At 44.5% G+C, this 20,335-nt stretch overlaps 1 protein-coding gene across 1 annotated transcript in view; it reads right to left on the bottom strand.

The window, feature by feature from the left end:
• Positions 1-9,342: 9,342 nt before the first annotated feature.
• The window catches only part of SLC4A1 (solute carrier family 4 member 1 (Diego blood group)), a 56,630-nt gene continuing 45,637 nt past the window's right edge, over positions 9,343-20,335 (bottom strand). Inside the window, 6 exon segments of the mRNA XM_030220485.1 lie at positions 9,343-11,889; positions 14,643-14,816; positions 16,344-16,513; positions 16,972-17,225; positions 18,413-18,579; positions 19,452-19,541. Coding sequence (XP_030076345.1) covers positions 11,809-11,889; positions 14,643-14,816; positions 16,344-16,513; positions 16,972-17,225; positions 18,413-18,579; positions 19,452-19,541 — 936 coding nt within the window. The 3' untranslated portion in view covers positions 9,343-11,808.

Below are 20,335 nucleotides of genomic sequence, written 5' to 3'. Positions count from 1 at the left end.
TTAAAGTTAAGGCCACTTTATCCATCCCAGCATGGGTTTGGATCCTAAGAGCACTTTCTTACCATGCACTAATTTGCAAAGCCCAGAAGTCTCAGTCCTGGGGAATTCCTGAGCCACATAGATAGCCATCTTAGGCTGCCAAAAATTAAGATCTCGAGGTTCTCATGGGGAAATAACTGTTGGCTCTGCGTCTCACTGAGATTTATTTCCATTTTTCCGGATTTATCTAGGGACACTCAAAAAAGAAGAAAAGAATTCTTGGCATTAAAACCAAGAATTCTTAAGTTAGGAGGAATTTTCCTCCTTAAATTCCCTTGTAGATGTATTGTCTCTTTACATTCCACAAATTATGTTTTCTTTGAACCTGGGAAATTATTGGATTTTATTAATGCTAAAGAATAAGTTGAGTTTAACTTGAATTGCAATTATGTTACTTGGCTGTGTTTTCTAGAATTCCTTCTACCCTTATCTCTATATATAAAAGGCACCACCAACGTTCTAAATGAAGCCTCCAGCCGGAAGTGTGAAGGGGAGAGATATCCGGTTTCCCCATGAGTGTCTGCCCCGCCCTCGCTCTCTCTGTAACACAGACAGTGAAGGAAAACACAGCAAAGCACGAAATCAAATTGCTCTCTCTGTAACAGTGAAGGATTCAGAGGGGGGAGGGGAGAGAGGGCAGAAGCCCTCACTATCTCTGTAACACAAACACAGCACAGCAGGAAACACTGAAGGACTCGACTCCCAGGGGGGAGGGGACAGAGAGGACAGACAGCACAGGGGAAGGGAGAGAGGGCAGAGGGCAGGGACACACACACTCCCACATGCACACAGAAGAAAACCTTGCTAGCCCCCGTTTCATTTGCATCAGAAATGGGGCTTTTTTACTAGTGATTTATATATTGAAATTTACCTTGCTTTTTACCTAGTACTTGGATCACACATTATTTTGTGGACTAAGATTATTATTGTAATTTCTTCTAATTTTTCTTTTACTTAATTTGTAAACTGAGATATTTTCTGTATTTCCATATTTGCGTTTATTCATGAACGTAAATGAAAATATTGATAAATAAAATAATTTAAAAAAAAAGAGATTTATTTCTGTGCCCAATTTTGTGAACAAATCTCTACATTTTGCACAAAAAGAAAAGCCATGGGGGGGGGGGGGGTTCTGGCTCTTTGATGTCTGCTTATGAAGCTTTCTCTATACCTAATCAAAACCTTTCTATAGCTGCTTGACATCTACATGCCAACAGTAATTCTAAGAGAGCATCTAGACCAGCGTTTTTCATTGGTGTGCCGTAGCTGGTCCGCAGGTGTGCCGCAGGAGTTGAGGGTCATTTATTAGTAGGGCCAGCTTCATTTGTGCCCGAACAGAGCGTATCTTTTAAAAGTTTCTTTGTCTCTAGCAGTTAGTGCCAGTGAGCAGCAATTCATACAGCCTGCTTGTGCCAACCCTAGAGCCTTCTCTCTGATGTAACTTCCTGCTTTCACATAAGTAGGAAGTCACGTCAGAGAGAAGGCTCTGGCATTGGCATAAACAGGCTGTATGAATCACTGCTCATTGCTGCTGACCGCTGGAGACAAGAAGGTACATGGGGGGGGGGGGGGGGGGGGGGGGGGGGGGGGGGGGGAGGGTTAAGCAAGACAAGGGAAAATGCCTGATTGCTGGCTGGAGAGGGAACAGGAGAGAGAGATACTGAACTATTTGTGAGGATGGAAGGGGGGAGAGAAGGTAAAAGCTGGACTATTTGTGGGGAGGGGAGAAGGTAAAATGTGTGGGGGTGCAGGTGGTGGGGGGGGGGGGGGGAAGAAGGGAAAATGCCGCCGGACCATTTGTGGAGTTGTGCTTTCACAATTTTAGCGCCATGTAAGTGTGCCATGAGATGAAAAAGTTTGAACGTTTCTGATCTAGGCTCTAGGGTAAGAGGATAAGGAGGTGCCTGTTTATAAGCCTGTTCTATAAAGAGAAGTAGACACTTACGTTTCTCTACAGAATACTAACGCAAGTGGCAGAAACATGCTTATATTTACATACAGCAGCTTTACAAAGGCTGGTGTAAATGCCCCTGCCAAATTGTTACCCGGAGCCCTGCAAATTCTGTATAGTGCGACTAGAGTTGTGCCTGCAAATCTGGGTGTATTCTGATTTGCGCAAGCAACTCCATTAGTTAACAAGCCAATCACCACCGATAATTAGATGTTAACAAGCAATTAGAATTGGCACTAATGAAGAATTTATGCACACAATTTGCTAAGCGTATTCTATAAAGTAGTCTGTGTAAACTCTACCGCGTGGATCTCAAAAGTGGGCATGGCCATGGGAGAAGCAAGGGCGGGTCGTGGGTGTTCCTAAAATTGACGTGCAGTGTTATAGAATAACCCATTCTGGGTGGAGATGAAATATAGGGTGCCTAAAAAATTGGTGCTGAAATCAGTACTGATTAACGTATTCTATAATCAGCACCTAGATTTAGGCGCGCCAACGATAGAATATGCTTAGTTGCTATTTCAGAGCCTAAATCTACATGCATCTATTTGCACCAATGAAAATGTAGCCTGAATCCCAGCATGCAGATTTGGCGCGCTGGGCCATATTCTACAGTGGGGGAAATAAGTATTTGATCCCTTGCTGATTTTGTAAGTTTGCCCACTGACAAAGACATGAGCAGCCCATAATTGAAGGGTAGGTTATTGGTAACAGTGAGAGATAGCACATCACAAATTAAATCCGGAAAATCACATTGTGGAAAGTATATGAATTTATTTGCATTCTGCAGAGGGAAATAAGTATTTAATCCCTCTGGCAAACAAGACCTAATACTTGGTGGCAAAACCCTTGTTGGCAAGCACAGCGGTCAGACTTCTTCTGTAGTTGATGATGAGGTTTGCACACATGTCAGGAGGAATTTTGGTCCACTCCTCTTTGCAGATCATCTCTAAATCATTAAGAGTTCTGGGCTGTCGCTTGGCAACTCGCAGCTTCAGCTCCCTCCATAAGTTTTCAATGGGATTAAGGTCTGGTGACTGGCTAGGCCACTCCATGACCCTAATGTGCTTCTTCCTGAGCCACTCCTTTGTTGCCTTGGCTGTATGTTTTGGGTCATTGTCGTGCTGGAAGACCCAGCCACGACCCATTTTTAAGGCCCTGGCGGAGGGAAGGAGGTTGTCACTCAGAATTGTACGGTACATGGCCCCATCCATTCTCCCATTGATGCGGTGAAGTAGTCCTGTGCCCTTAGCAGAGAAACACCCCCAAAACATAACATTTCCACCTCCATGCTTGACAGTGGGGACGGTGTTCTTTGGGTCATAGGCAGCATTTCTCTTCCTCCAAACACGGCGAGTTGAGTTCATGCCAAAGAGCTCAATTTTTGTCTCATCTGACCACAGCACCTTCTCCCAATCACTCTCGGCATCATCCAGGTGTTCACTGGCAAACTTCAGACGGGCCGTCACATGTGCCTTCCGGAGCAGGGGGACCTTGCGGGCACTGCAGGATTGCAATCCGTTATGTCGTAATGTGTTACCAATGGTTTTCGTGGTGACAGTGGTCCCAGCTGCCTTGAGATCATTGACAAGTTCCCCCCTTGTAGTTGTAGGCTGATTTCTAACCTTCCTCATGATCAAGGATACCCCACGAGGTGAGATTTTGCGTGGAGCCCCAGATCTTTGTCGATTGACAGTCATTTTGTACTTCTTCCATTTTCTTACTATGGCACCAACAGTTGTCTCCTTCTCGCCCAGCGTCTTACTGATGGTTTTGTAGCCCATTCCAGCTTTGTGCAGGTATATGATCTTGTCCCTGACATCCTTAGACAGCTCCTTGCTCTTGGCCATTTTGTAGAGGTTAGAGTCTGACTGATTCACTGAGTCTGTGGACAGGTGTCTTTCATACAGGTGACCATTGCCGACAGCTGTCTGTCATGCAGGTAACGAGTTGATTTGGAGCATCTACCTGGTCTGTAGGGGCCAGATCTCTTACTGGTTGGTGGGGGATCAAATACTTATTTCCCTCTGCAGAATGCAAATAAATTCATATACTTTCCACAATGTGATTTTCCGGATTTAATTTGTGATGTGCTATCTCTCACTGTTACCAATAACCTACCCTTCAATTATGGGCTGCTCATGTCTTTGTCAGTGGGCAAACTTACAAAATCAGCAAGGGATCAAATACTTATTTCCCCCACTGTATAAGTAGACGTGTAAATTTTGGAACAGTCACGAAACACCCATTTCCCCGCCCATAACCATGCCCCTTTTTGCCTGCGCATGTTAGATGTTCAGCGCACATCATTACAGAATACACTTAGTGGTTTGGGCGCCTAAATTCTAATCAGTGCCAATTAGTGCTCATTATTGCTTGTTAAGTTCTGTTATCAGCGCTCATTAGCTTATTAAGCCAATTGAGTTGCATGCATTGTTATAGAATCCATGCCGATTTTGGCATGGGTCTCTAGGCGCTCTATATGGATTCTGGGGGTCTTCACCTAAAGTTAGGCGTGGGCATTTACCCCCGTTTTTCATTAGTGTAAATGGCTGCACCTAAATTGTAGTTGTGTGGACGGCGCTATGTGTATTCTACAAACCTCACTTACTTGGGCACGGTTTATAGAATGTGCGTAGGTGTGCTTTCCATTGGTGCAGATTTTCTCTTTATAGAATCTGGCCCAACATGTGTAAATCATAAAATACTGTAATTTGTCTTCTCCGCCCTTGCTCCACCCATGAATGCGTCCACTGTCAAAGTATGCAACATCAAACCATGGTCGTTTTCTTTTAGCTGGAGAAAACTACCGGCTGAACGGAATTTAAATTTCTTGGACCTGTGGTCCTGACGCAGCCTTGCAAAACGCTGGCCACTGTTGGTCACGGTCAGGCTGAAGACCTTGCTAGTAATAAGAAAGGACAGGAGCAGCTAAAGCTAATTTTGTTTTACTACTTTGCGTAATAAAAAGACCAAGCTAAGCTGTTTTTCACTATTTGGAGAAGAAAGGAGTTTTTTTCGCCGATGATGAGGAAGTCCTGCTTCTACAGTGTATAATCTACAGCTGGGAGCTTCTCGAGGCTTTTTCCTCTTTCTATACTAGCACCATTTGTGAAAGCTTACTATCTATGTGAGAATTCCAAGAACTTCTATGGTATATGGGCTAATGTTGCCATTAGCGCTCGGCCATTTTGAAAAATGACCAAGTGTGCATTAACTCCCCCATTCTCTATTTCTGTGGATAACACTCTCATCCTTCCTGTCTCATCAGCTCGTAACCTTGGGGTCATCTTTGACTCCTCCCTCTCCTTCTCTGTACATATTCAACAGACTGCTAAAACCTGTCATTTCTTTCTCTATAATATCACCAAAGTTCGCCCTTTCCTTTCTGAGCACACTACCAGAACCCTCATCCACAATCTTATCACCTCTCACTTAGACTATTGCAACTTGCTTCTCACAGGTCTCCCACTTAGCCATCTCTCTCCTCTTCAATCTGTTCAAAATTCTGCTGCACGACTAATATTCCGCCAGTGTCGTTATGCTCATAGTAGCTCCACTCCTCAAATCACTTCACTGGCTTCCTATCCGTTTCCACATACAGTTCAAACTCCTCTTATTGACCTATAAGTGCATTCACTCTGCAGCTCCTCCGTACCTCTCCACTCTCATCTCTCCCTACATTCCTCCCCAGGAACTCCGTTCACTGGGTAAATCTCTCTTATCTGCACCCTTCTCCTCTACCGCTAATGCCAGACTCCGTTCCTTTTATCTTGCTGCACCATATGCCTGGAATAGACTTCCTGAGCCGGTACGTCAAGCTTCATCTCTGGCCGTCTTCAAATCTAAGCTAAAAGCCCACCTTTTTCATGCTGCTTTTAACTCTTAACCCTTATTCACTTGTTCAGAACCCTTATTTTATCATCCTTATTTTAATATTCTCTTATCTCTTGTTTGTCTGTCCTAGATTGTAAGCTCTGTTGAGCAGGGACTGTCTCTTCACGTTCAAGTGTACAGCGCTGCGTACGTCTAGTAGCGCTATAGAAATGATAAGTAGTAGTAGTCTTTGAGATTCCGGAATCTTGCTACTCTTTGGGATTCCGGAATCTTGTTACTCTTTGGGATTCTGCACAGAATCTTGATATTGGGATTCCGGAATTTTGCTACTCTTTAGGATTCCACACAGAATCTTCCTACTCTTATCTCTTATTTGTCCTGTTTGTCTGTCCTAATTAGATTGTAAGCTCTGTCGAGCAGGGACTGTCTCTTCATGTTCAAGTGTACAGCGCTGCATACGTCTAGTAGCAGTTTAGAAATGATAAGTAGTAGTAGTACTGTAGGTGGTAAGGGCTAACCCACTATCCATATGCTAAACAGTTAGGAATGCCCACTCTTCACCCCAACATGCCCCTTCAAAAAAAATGATTTTTTTTAGCACACAGCGCATGCAGGGACCCTGAGTGCATCCCGTGGTATAGCATTTGAAGCTGTGTTAGGCACATGCTAACACAGTTTAGTAAAAGGGGGCCTATGTCATTAGAAGATTTAGGGCTCCTTTTATCAAGCCATGCTAAAACGTGGCTGGAGCTGGTGACAGTCCGTGGGGTTTCCATGTGCTGCGGCCACTTTTAGTGCAGCAGTAAAATGGCTGCTGTGCCGTATTTCATTGTAATGGCCACGCACTAATTTCCCCAGTAGTACGTGGCCATTACCGTGGGAGCCCAGCTATTTAGGAGGTGGTAAGTACTCTCACACTAATCGGCGTGTGCACAGTAATGTGCCCGTGCTACCTGATTAGTGCAGGCACGCCTACTCTCCACCCATGGGCACACCTTCCACGCTGGAAAATATTTTCCAGTGTGGGATTAGCACACTGAATGGGGAAACTACTGCAGGATGCCTCAGTTCATCTCGTGGTAATGCCCTTTTAGCGTGCGGTAGGCCTGCCGCACCTTAAAAGACCCCTTAGTCCATCACAGCTGGACTAAGGGGTCCTTTTTTTTCTTTCTGTCTACAAGAAACAGAATGGCCTCTGCAAGTGAGGGAGTGCCCATGAATAAGGAGTAAGCACGTATAATCTGTATTTCTTTATATGTAAATAAATCATTTTATTTAAAAAAGAAAAAATAAAGCATTTTTTTTTAACTTCAAGTAACATTTCAGCATTTTGTACCCCTTCTGCTAACTGAAGTTTTGACTAGGAGAGGTAGGCAGTGCAATAGATTCGCCTTGATCCTCACAAAAATTGAAAGTTTATTGTCGCTTCACCTAAAGAGGTAAAGCCTTGCTTCTGAGTTACTATTGCTGTCCTAAGGTGATGATGATTCAACCTTGGTTTGCTGACTCCCAATAAAATCTGGTGCATATTGGTGTGGCATTAAAAAAAACCAAGCAAAACCTCTTTAGAACTTGAAACTAAATCATCTTTCATTAAATTCATTAAAAAATACAATTTTTTAAATGAAACTTCTTAAAAATAAATAAGAAAAGTTTCTTAAAATTATCTTCAGATTTACACCATCATACTCTATCCATGTTTTGGTATAATTCCTGGTGTCTGATAAAAAAAATTATGCTCTCTTTTCACTGGGAATTCCTAGCCTTCCTAGTCTAGGTCACACATAGGGGCAGGGCCCGGGGCAAGGCCGCCCCCAGGGCCCCCACCCCCCAAGGTCGTCGTCGCCGCCACCCCCTCCGTTCACCACCAGGCCGGGCCCCCATGAATTCAAATCATAGCGCGAGGGAGGGACACAGGGAGGGAAGGCCCGAAGGGAGGCGATCTGCAGACTGCCGCTGCTGCGCTTCTTTCAAACGGAGTGAGGTCGAGGTGAGGCGCTATAATTTGAATTCAGGAGGGCCCGGTAGTGGATGGAGGGGGCGGGTGGAGGGGACTGCGGCGCCAGGCCCCCCTTGGAGGCCTGGACCCGGGGAATTTTGTTCCCCTGCCCCCCCTCTCAGCGGCCCTGTATAGGGGGTCTTTTACTAAGTTGTGGTAGAAGTTTTAGCTCACGATAGAAATCAGCTGGTGGTAAACACCGAGACACCCATGAGCATCTCGGCATTTACTGCCAGCTGATTTCTACCGCAAGCTAAAATTGCCATCATGGCTTAGTAAAAGACCCCCATAGCGATTAAGGTCAAATGACAGAAGGCACAGGACTCCATATTTGAAAGCACTGAGGCAGGAGCACCAGTGAACTGATAATTTTGGATGCATACACTGTTATGATACACACCCAAAGTTATACAACCAAAAAAGATGTGGGATTTACTGTGGGATGTTCTAGGGCAGGGGTGTCCAACCTCTGTCCTTGTCAGGTTGGGTTTTCAGGATTTCCATAATGAATATGCATGAGATCTATTTGCATAGAATGGAGGCAGTGCATACATATAGACCTCATGGATATTCATTGGGGAAATCCTGAAAACCCAACTGGATTGTGGCCCTTGAGGATCGAGGTTGGACATATTTCTCATTGTCTGCAGTACCAACTGGCTTCTGGTTTTATTTAGCCCCTGAGATCTATGGAGATGTGGTTTTGCTTTTCTTCATTCTTTTCTGGCTTTGCTGCCTTTTTAAAAGGCCAGCTCAAGATTTATTCAGAGAGCACCTTCTTTAGACAATGCATTTGCTTTTTAGATTGAGTGAAAAGGGGAATTGGGAGATCAGTTCTTAAATGGTTTTCATCCTTCTTGGGAAATAGACAATACAGGGGCCCATTTACAAAGCAGTGGTAAGCTCACTGCGGTATTACCACAGGGCAATCCAGAAGTACCACCAGCCCAACATGAGCATCGGAGGTAGTTCCACTCCTAGCATGTAGAGAAAATAGGTCCCTATTTTTACCGCAGCAGTGGCGTAGCTACATGGGGGCCACGGGGGCCTGGGCCTCCGTAGATTTGGCCCTGGATCCCCTGCTGATGATCCTCTCTACCCCCCCTCCCATCACCAACCCGCCGTTACCTACCTTTGCTGGTGGGGGACCCCAACCCCCACCAGCCGAGGTCCTCTTCTTCTGGCACAAGGTAGGCAACGGCGTCGGCAGGGGAGGGTTGGCAGCGGGATGGGGGGTCGAGAGAGTCGTTGGCAGGGGGGGTCAAAGTTGTTGGTGGTGGCGGCGGCAGGGGGGGTCGACAATGGCGGGGGGGTGGCGCCGGGGGGGGGGGGGGCTAAAATGTGCCCCCTCGCCTTGGGCTCTGGATCCCCCTCCCGCCGAAGTCTAGCTACGCCCCTGCCTGGCAGTAATCGGTTAGCGTCACACGCTGCCTGTTTACTGCCGGGTTAGCTTGGGAGGCCTTACCGCCACCTCATTGGATGGCAGTAAGTGCTCCCCCCCCTCATGGCCATGTGGTAAGTGCAATCTTACCGCATGGCCATTTGTTTTTTCGACCTTTTTACCCGCTGCGGTAAAAAGGGCCTCAGCACGAGGCAAAAAGGGCCCCCATCGTGAACAATGGTGTAGCATCAAAGGGTTGAAAGCATCTAGGAGTTCTGAAAATCTGCCTCTCGATGTTCCTTCTGTAAAAAAACATGCGATTGGAGTCTGTTTGGGAGCAATCTGTTGCCTTCCAAGGCTCAAAAATATGGAATAGTCTACCTAAAACAGTTCGCTTTACAGTTCTTTTTGAAAGGTGTTAAAAACGTATTTGTTTTGTTTCTTAATGTTATGTTTTATAAAAATGACTTAGATATTTCTTATTAAGATTAGATTATTGATTTTAATGTAATTCTGTCTGATTGGCAAATATCTCTTTGCTCTGTGATCCGCTTTGAATCGCAAGTTAAAAGCAGAATAGAAATCGCAGATTAGAATAGAATGAAATGGAATCACATGTCCATAGATTCAATGAGATTTAGGGCCCTGTTTACTGTGTTATAGGCTCATTGACGTTTTTAACACACGTTAACCATGTACGCAGGCTAACCGTGTATGCGCCTACATTATCCTTATAGATGCCTACACAGTTAGCGCATGCGTTAATTGTAGGCATGTTAAAAACACTAATGCGTCTTAGTAAACAGGACCCTTAGCCTGCTCTCAATGACCTGCCAGTCTCCTCCTATCTCAGAAGCACAGTCTACCCTCCCCCAACTGATCAGACCAGGTAATTCATGTTATTTTTAGACTAAGCTAAACTCAGAAGCACCAGTTATGTCTGTTCTGTACAAGTAGAAAATTAAGGAATCTTTTCCATATATTTATATATTTACATCTTCCATTGGTGATAAAACCGACAATATTAGCAAATCCCCAAACTTCTAGTCTAACCTGCAATAACATATATGCATGTCTATATAAATATATAAAATGAAACAAACAAAAAGGCTATGATAGGGAAGCGTGAATCCTTTCTCCCTAAAGCTAAGCAGACAAGTTATCGCGGTTAAAGGACAGACAGCCAGTCTCTCATTCCTGCAATGCTATAATAACACATAGCCTGCAAATTGATTTCACTTTGTGATTTCTTTTAGCAATCCGTCACGTTCTGCTGCTGGATAACTTGACCGCTCGGGGTAGTATTCTGCTTTTTCCTGATAATTTCAACACTGCCAACATATGCCACAAAAGCAGCCTGTCTGACCAGGACATGGTTAATAGAACTCAAGCACAATACATCTCACAAGGAAGATATAACTTACATTTCAGTGTATAATAAAAACAATAAAAATGCATAAGAGCCCTCAGGCAGCACCTAATGAGACAACAGCCTTTCTCTCACAGTAATTGTGAACCATGTTGGTGTGCAAGGAGCTCACTGAACGGTCAGAGAAGACACAGTTATCTTCTCAAACACACTCCTATACTCCCTCCCTCCCACAGTTGCTAAAACTGATTACTACACCCTCCTAGACATAATCCTATCTCAGTCCCTCACCACCAGCATATTATTTAAGAAGCAGGACATATTAAGTCTGTTGACTTTGGGCCAGACCGTGGCACTGTCAACTGCAAGATCGGGGTTTGCTTCCTGAATCCACTTTCTACTCCGTGGGCTAGCCGGAATTGGGGATGCTGCAGTGACAGCATTCACAGCCCTCCAGGAGGAGGGAGTTGCAGCCATTGTTTAATGGCAACCCCTACTGGCCACACTTTGTCGTCTCTGGCCAGGGACAATTGCTGCAATGCCTGGGCTAGACCGGGGGGGGGGGGGGGGGTGGAATGAAAGGGTTAAAATGGGGAAACATACCCCTCCCCCATCTACCAGGTAGTTGTGCATGTAGACTCATGGCATCACAACTCTATTACGACCTGCTTCTCAGTGAACTGGAAGCCTAAAGAAAACCATCTGGTCGAAGAATAGACTCCTGTATGCTAGTGTGTGTAAAGGATTATATGGTAAGATTACATATGAGCACGTGTATACTCAGATGAGACTGAACTCACTCATATGCATGTGTGTGCACATGGATCAATGTTCTTGTCTTCCTTAGGGTCCTTTTTCTCATTAGGTGGTGCTCTTCCAGGGCCCAGAAAGCATTTCTACCTGCAAAGAATAAGCTAGTTCACCACCATTTTCAGAAATTGCAACGTTTAGGCCACACCACACATGGAAAAGCCAAGCTGAGTCCTTTCAGACATGACTGGGTCCAGTCAATATAAATGGGATTGGTTTTGGTCCTGATCAACTTCATTACCAGTCTTCCTACAAGGTAGAAGAGAGAATCTTCTGGAATTCACCCAGCACTCCTGCTGTTGTTGAAGGCACTTTGGCTAGGATTTGTCAAGAGACTTTGCTCCAATTATATGGGAGTGGAAAAACCATCAATAAATCGGACCCTTGGTCTTGAAAGAGAAAAGAAAACTAGCTCTGGTGGCTCACACTGGCATTGGGACCTCGTCGTACACATCCTGACCCTCCGTTTCATCTAAGGTCACCTGTACATCATCTCCATCGAGCTACAAAGAATGAAATGCAAGGTTACCAGCAGTACCAAACACACCAAACAGATGCAACTCAGTTCTGTATATGAACTGCCTATTCCCAGTCTGTCTGTAGGGACTAGATCCATCAGGGATTACTGTGCGTCTGAGTCACATTCCGGGGGTTGATATCCATTCCATGCAGGCCAAGGTACAAACAGTTCAAGAAGGTGCTTTTGGTGACCTTAGAAAATGGCATTCTTCAAGAATGAAAGATAATAATGATGATGTGATAAAAATAATTTTATTTATGCGGAGGAAAAGCCTCAAATGTGAAGGGAGCACTCCGTCGTTGATGATTCCAACATAAGGGAGGTCCCTTTAATCATCACGGGCATAAAAACCTCCTTTAAGAAAAGTTGAGCTATTAGAACCTAAACATACTCTTAACGGTTCTAAATGGTACACTTATCTCTCAATCCTGTTCAAACGACTGCAGGATTGAGAGATAAGTGTACCATTTAGAACCGTTAAGAGTATGTTTAGGTTCTAATAGCTCAACTTTTCTTAAAGGAGGTTTTTATGCCCGTGATGATTAAAGGGACCTCCCTTATGTTGGAATCATCAACGACGGAGTGCTCCCTTCACATTTGAGGCTTTTCCTCCGCATAAATAAAATTATTTTTATCACATCATCATTATTATCTTTTTTGCTTGGGTATCTGTCTAGAGTTTTCCAGAAATTGATTTGATGATATTCCAAGAGCTCTAGTTTGATATTTAGATTATTCTTTAAGAATGACTCAGATGAATATTATACCAGAGGAAATGTAATACTAAAAGGTATTGATTCAGAACCCAGAGACAACATTTCAGCTCCTAAGCACCAATGATCTTAAGGGACTATATATTTAATACTAGCCGTTAAGCCCGTAACAACGGGCTAGTTTTTTGTTTTCCTATGGCCTCTCCCTCCCTCCCTCCCCTCCCCCCCCCATCCACCAACCCTGCTCTCTCCCCTGCCCTCCCCCCAGCATCTGTTTCCCTCAGTTCTGCCCCCTCCTTCCCTCCCTGCTCCCTCCTCCTCTGATTTCCACACCCATGTCCAATCCCTCCTCCCTATTGGGCTGTACTGCTGGTGGAGGCGGGGCTTGGACTTCTACACTCTCAGCGTTCTGACTCTACTGCGCATTTGCAGGTGAGTCGGTCACTTGCCGTTTATATGTTTGATATGCTAAGCCCTATCTGTGTATTGTTTTATTTTAATTTTGTACATTAGGTTCAAGAAAATGTGAGACGGTACTTCTTTGCTGGAGGAGGGAATGAGGGGAATAGGAGTGAATATTGGAGTAGACCATTAGCAGTGGTGAAGGAACCTAGTGTTGTATAAGGGTTTGCGCATTATACAGATTAATATTCAAAAGCATCTGCGATCTGGATAAGCACTGCTCACCAGGACATTCAGAGACACTGCTTCTGAATATCCTTACAGACCACTTCTGCACTATCCAGACAGTGGCAGGGCAGAGCACAGATAGAACCGGAGCAGTCCTGGAACATATCCAGATCGTGGACTGAATATTCCCACAATCTGGATGAATTCTGGTGCTGACCACATTATCCGGATATTCAGTGCCAGTCACTGACCAATGCTGAATATCCAGATATTGTTTGACCACCGCAACTGACATCTACAAAAAACTGCTAATGGGGGCAGTGCAATATTGACCTGACAGAGTTCAGAGCTAGGAAATGGGTTGAAACGTTAATTCCTAATACCGATTCTACTCCAGATTCCATTACAAATCCACTGGGCCCAATATTCAGAGCACAGGATGTAGCTGGGCTGCCTCCCGTGGCTACCATTGAGCTCGGATATTCAATGCCTGGCCATTTCTGTTGACTGGCATTGAATATCCAGTTTAATTTTGGCCGGTTTAAACATAACTGGCCAAGCCAATATTCAGTGCTGGCCGGTTATGTTTAAACCAGCCAGAGATATACCTGTCAGTTTGGCGGCCAAATACGGCAGCAAAACTTAGCTGGCGGTTCACCGAAAATCTGCAGATAGCCAGTTTTATCATGCAACATAACTAGGTGTTAACCAATAATATTCAGTGGAAGACAGCTGGCTATCTCCCACTGAATATCCCCGGTTAAATGGTTTTGAACATCAGGGGCACTGTGGCCAGCCATGTGTCAATGGGTGAAGCACAAGGGTTGAGAGAGAGAGAGAGAGAGAGAGAGAGAAATTGAAGCAGAGAGGAGAGAGGAAAGAGAGATGAGCGAGAGAGAGAGAGAGAGAAAGAGAGAAAGAGAGAGAAAGAGAGAGATAAAGAAAGAGAGAGAGAGAGAGAGAGAGAGAGAGAGAGAGCAAATGTTGACATGACATCCTGACTACACTTCAGAAGCCCTGGTTAATGCTTATAGTCTATCTGATCTCAGCGTGTCTCTCCTCAATATCTGCTCCACAGAGCTGGCACTCTCTCTTCTCTGTATCTGTACAGTGCTCTGTATACCTTGTAGAATTACAGAGATATTTAGTAATAGTGGTAGAAGGTGGGTGAAATATGGGGAAAAAGAGTCCTAGTGTTGATACAGTAAATAATGTGCTCATCCACACAAAGTCGTAGGGAACTAGATGTGAAGAGAAGTGGGCTGACTGGATGGGCCAGTTGGGCCTTATCTGACTTCATCTGTTACGTTTCATTCAGAGTTAAGAGGAGTGTACTGCACTCATGGAACAAGAAGGAGCTACAGTCGTATAGAGGTTACACCGTTAGACTTACACATTTCAATTCCAGGTTTCGGAAGATCTTGGGAAGCAGGAACCTGCGCAGGGGCACAGTCATGATCAGGATGAAGGGCAATGCCAGGGAAGCTGGGGTTGACTTCACCACCCACAGGACCATGAGACAGAAGATCTGAATGAGCGTGAAGATGTGCATTCGCCAGGTCTTCACCTAAAGGCAACAAGGTGAGAGTGGTCAAAGACAAAAATTCAATATCCTCCTTGCCTCTTTTGACACCACAGGACACCAGTCTCTGCTGCATGTACCTTAAACAGAGGCTGCAGGATCAGTGGCGTTCCTAGCCTGGATGGCACCCGGGGCGGATCGCCGATGCGCCCCCCCCCCCCGCAAAATGACACCTCCCCCCCCTCCGGTGAAATGACACCCCCCCCAGGTGCACGCCGCTGGGGGGGGGGGTGCCGCGGCGCGCGCCTGTCGGCTCCGAGTTTGCTAACTTCGCTCGTTCGCTGCAGCTCCCTCTACCTCGGAACAGGAAGTAACCTGTTCCGGGACAGAGGGAGCTGCAGCGAACGTACGAAGTTAGTGAACTTGGAGCAGGCGCGCGCCGCGGCACCCCCTAGCGGCGTGCACCCGGGGCGGACCGCCCGCCCCCCCCGGTACGTCACTGTGCAGGATGCACAGCCCACACTTAAGAAAAGCAGATTTATGTAGATATGTCAGCAACAATTTATGAGCGGATTGTATTTATTTATTTGCTGCACTTGTATCTCACATTTCCCCCCCTATTTGCAGGCTCAATGTGGCTTACAAAATGTTTTTGTTTTGTTACATTTGTACCCCACACTTTCCCACTCATGGCAGGCTTAATGTGGTCTACATGGGGCAATGGAGGGTTAAGTGACTTGCCCAGAGTCACAAGGAGCTGCCTGTGCTGGGAATTGAACTCAGTTCCTCAGGACCAAAGTCCACCACCCTAACCACTAGGCCACTCAACATGTACACATTATAGGATAAGAATTTCAAAATATAGATACAGATGGGTACATAGAATATCAAAGCGATCATATTAACGGACAGGGCTTTTTTTGAGGGGGTACTGAGTACCGGCACCTTTTCTATTGTCTGCTAAAATTGACCCATGGCCCCCAAGTTTTAATGAAAGAGCTCAGGCTCTACACACTAATTCTGCCTTGTCACAGATTCTGTGACTGGTTGCAGGGGGCCTGGCCATTGTGGGGTGGGTCCCTCAGTGATCACCTCACCCCTGAAGGGTGGCCTAGCATTTGAGTACCGGCACCTTTTTTGCTAGAAAAAACACACTGTTAACGGAATAATAATTTTACAGTTATTACAAATAAGAGTGCATAAGTAAATCATATTGGATTGGAAGTGGATTGAAAGATCAACATAACATAACATAACATAATGATATCAGGACAAGATATAATATTCAGTCGTGAGGATGTATAAATACCTTTATATACCTCTAAATGTCCTAGAACACCAGAGATTAAATACATATTCCCTTGACTAACACAATAGTCTGAAGACAGACACTAAGACGTCTTTAGAAAGACAGGTTATATTTACAGTGCAGGATCATATGTAAATGTCTTGAAAAATGTAAGTCGTTTATATTTATGATTATTGGGAAATTTCTATGCGTAAATTGTTTGAAGATGCTCCAGCAGAGGCTGCAGTGAAAGCCACTATAAAAAGGCTCCCGTCTTGTCTTACCCTCTTCACATATGGCACATCAGGATGGTACTTGGGTGGCTTGAGCATGAGCAGCATTCGGTCATACAGCTGGATTCCATTCAGAGACGTCACACCCATGTAAAGGAAGATTCCAAAGAGCACCGCCAGAGGAATGAGCTTCAGAACAGGTTCCATCAAGATAGAGAGACCTGATGGGAGACAGAGAGATCTAAGTCATTCACTCTAAAGCTGCTGCCAATCAAGGTGGCCACTTTGAAAATAGCCCACCCAGGCAGTGTGAAGTCCATTTTCCCTTTGAAAATTGCCCACAGGTAGAACTGGCCTGCCTAAACTTCACTGGGAAATAGCATATGTGCATTTGAAAATTTAATCCACACACATTATTTCTTAATATTGTCCAAACACCTCCAGGAACAATTCCTTTAATCCAGCTAAGAGTACTTGTACGGTGGAATTGCACGTTCTGCCAGATTAAAGGTGAACAATGTTCAGACAGCCTTTTTACTTGGGTAAATTAGTGTTCACCCAGATAACTGGCTTTTCACAAACTGACCTCCAAGTAGGGCCATGTTGCTCTCTGCCACATTAAAAACATTACATCTGGCTATTTCCACAATCTTTAAGAATTGTGTTTTTAAAGACTTACCTACAAGGATGCCCACCAAAAGCCCACTGATCCTCTGTTCTATGACATGTTGAATCTGGACTTTTTCTCCTGGGCTACTGGGTTTACTCATCACAGTCAAGGCGTTGACGTGGGTGACTGTCCTTACTGTGGTGGCACTGAGCCAGGGCATCCCAAAGAGGGCACATATACTCCCCATGCCAACAATCAACAAAAGGTCCAGGTGGAAACCAGAACCCTTCACTAGCTTTCTCTCTGGCTTGCTCACAATCAGTCTAGAAAAGAGAAAGAGATTAAAAGTTAGCCGAAATCTGGTATAAGTCATCCTTCTCAGACAATGACAGTATCTTCAGCTCTTCATCAGCAGAACCCACCAGCTTGGGCAGGTCTGGTACTGTCCACTGCCTTGTAGAGGAAGCTGAGTTTGATTCTTGGGTCAGGTTTTTCTCTATTTAAAAGCCTTCTCTACTGCAAGCCATTCAAACTGATGTACAGCTAGCAGAAAAATACAATATTGCAAATCAAGCAAACCCATAAAATATATAACACATAAAAAACAAGCTGAGACAAAACACTCCAGGCAAAAAATACACAACTACTGGAAAATATCTATTACAAAATGTAGACAAACCAAACACAAAAATCCAGCTCCCTATAGCCATCTACACTCCTGATAAGCCCATTACTCATACTAGGCTTTGTCCATCATTCCTACCCCTTCCTTTCTGCTCCCCAGGGTTTGTTCACAGCTCCTGCTAGGCAGGAAGTCATTACATCATGCAATGGTGACACCTAGTGGCTAGAATTTTGTCTTTTGATTGCAGGGTTCCAGAAGGAGTTTGAAGCATAGATCCAGTCAAATAACTGTTATTGCAATGGATGGACTATTGTACATTTGGTGAGAGGGAGGATGGGAATATAAAAATTGAGAAAAAAATCCCTGGGTAGCTGTTACTGAAGGCTCATGGCACCAGATTCCTGCTCTGGCTCTAATTGAACTGGAATTCCAGTGGAACAGAAGGACAACTGCTGGATCCAAAATGTCTTTACAATCACAATCTGAATCCCTTTGTTGCGTGTAGTAACGATCCAAAAAATGGCATCCAAAAACATGAACTCTACTGTCTGGTAGGAGGCAATAATATAGTAGTTACCAGGTTTTTGGTTAAAAAAATCTTAACAGTTCACTAATAAATACAACCAGTGTCTCCTCCAACCCATCCAATTAATAACCAATAATAAATCAATTTAATCAATTAAAAACCCCCAAAATTATTTACTCAATTCATTATCCCCAAAACCAAGTGATTACTCTAACAAACTAAACCACTATTCAGCTACCATTCAGCAGCACCTGAGTCTATTTTCTGTCTTCCTCTCTCTCTTTACCTCTTCTCTCCCCTCCCCCCCCTTTAGTGAGGGATCCACCAGCCATACAAACAAGGATAAGATCCTTTCTTACGTTGTGATCTGTGACTCCATGAAGATGAGGATGAAGACAAGCAGTGCAGGGACAATTGTAGCAAACATCATCCAGATGGGAAAATCAGAATGAACCCCGAAGGGATGGATAAACCAGCCCCGGAGACTGGCATTGGACACCTCCAAGCCTTTAGGAACACTCAGTTTCTGGGAAAGAGTTAAGAAGTTAATTGTTCTGCTGATGCTCACACCCAGTCTTGTTTGAGAAAATATCTGTTTTCAGTTCCACAGAGACAGCTGAGAAGGGATATAATAGAGGTCTACAAAATACTGAGTGGCGTAGAACGAGGTAAACATAAATTGATTTTTTTACTATTTCAGAAGTACAAAGACTAGGAGACACTCAAGGAACTTACATGGTATTAATTTTAAAACAAACAAGAGGAAATATTTTTTTTCACTCAACGAATAGTTAAGCTCTGGAACTCATTGCCAGAGGATATGGTATCAACGGTTAGTGTATCTGTGTTTTTAAAAGGTTTGGATAAGTTCCTGGAGGAAAAGTCCATAGTCTGCTTTTGAGACAGACATGGGGGAAGCCACTGCTTGTCCCTGGGATCAGTAGCCTGAATCTTGCTACTATTTGGGATTCTGTCAGGTACTTGTGACCTGAATTGGTCACTGTTGGAAGCAGGACACTGGGCTAGATGGACCATTGGTCTGACCCAGTATGGTTCTTCTTATGTTCTTACCTTAGTGCTGCTCTTCTTCTCAAGCCAGACTTTCTACTGGTCCCCCTTCCCTGCTCTATCCTTAACTATCTCCATTCAGTGTCCTGGTGGCAATTCACTAAGGCATCCAAACCCATCACCCTTTCACTTGTCATTTCAATTAGCTTTGGAAAGGAAGTCAAGCTCTCTTTTCTATCACTTGTAGCTCAGCAACCTTTTATATATATGCATTATAGCTTTTAAGCAATCCCCATATAGGAATTGCTCAGCGAGGACACACTATGATAGGATAAGGGTACTAATCTCTATGCAATGCTTTAAGTGGAAAGTGCTCCCTAAGGATCTCACCTGGGTGTAGGTATCGGTGATAAAGAAATCAGCTATAACCATAATAAAAATGGCTATTGGAACACCAAAGTCCCCAATCACACGACGAATCTGCAGGAGAAGAACAGCAATATCACACAACAATATGGAAGTCATCGGCAAATCAGGACCCCTTGGTTCACCCAATCTTCCTTGTTCCTCTGCACAATCTCTGGCCCCTTTTTTTTTGCCTTGCTTTTACCATCAGCCCTCTGTACCCATCTGAAGCGTGCTTATAATTCTGTTGTCCTCGTTGTGCTAGATGATGGCGTTGTCCTCATGGCGCTAGATGATTCCAATCATCTATTTATCACCCTCTCATTTAAGCAGCATGTTCTAATCTACATATGTAACAGTATCATTGCTATAGTCTATCCCAGGGTGTACGTGATGTATTAACATTGGTATGATCCCGGTCATTCCATGTCAAGTGGTCTTGTGGTCCCTGCGTGACCATCACGGATTTCGATGACATTTCTGTGACATTCATACATGTCCCCAATGAACATTGGTAAAGTTTTACGTTCCCCGATGCAATACTTGCTGAGATATAGTAATCTGTTTGACCCCATACTGCAACCTTCGCGCAGGGACCACCAGACCACTTGACATGGAATGACCCAGTCTGGCTCGTGTGGCAAGAGTTGAGCACTGCCATATGTAAGGTGTCCAGTTTGACCCCTGCATTAGGCCTTCCACTCTCCTGGGCTGAACTGATGCTGGTAATGTTGTTAGCACAGTATTCAAGCCTCTGAGAAGAGGGAGTCATATCACTGCTTAAAAGTGGTACCTAGTGGATTGATTGCAGGTCCCATTTTCCAGAGTTCCAGAAGGAACCCTGGCACTTCAATGATCAGCCTAAATTT

Source organism: Microcaecilia unicolor, chromosome 12, assembly GCF_901765095.1.
Source record: "Microcaecilia unicolor chromosome 12, aMicUni1.1, whole genome shotgun sequence".
In the NCBI taxonomy this organism is placed as follows: domain Eukaryota; kingdom Metazoa; phylum Chordata; class Amphibia; order Gymnophiona; family Siphonopidae; genus Microcaecilia; species Microcaecilia unicolor.
The sequence above is the reverse complement of the archived record's forward strand: the minus strand, read 5'-3'. Positions and strand labels throughout refer to the sequence as shown.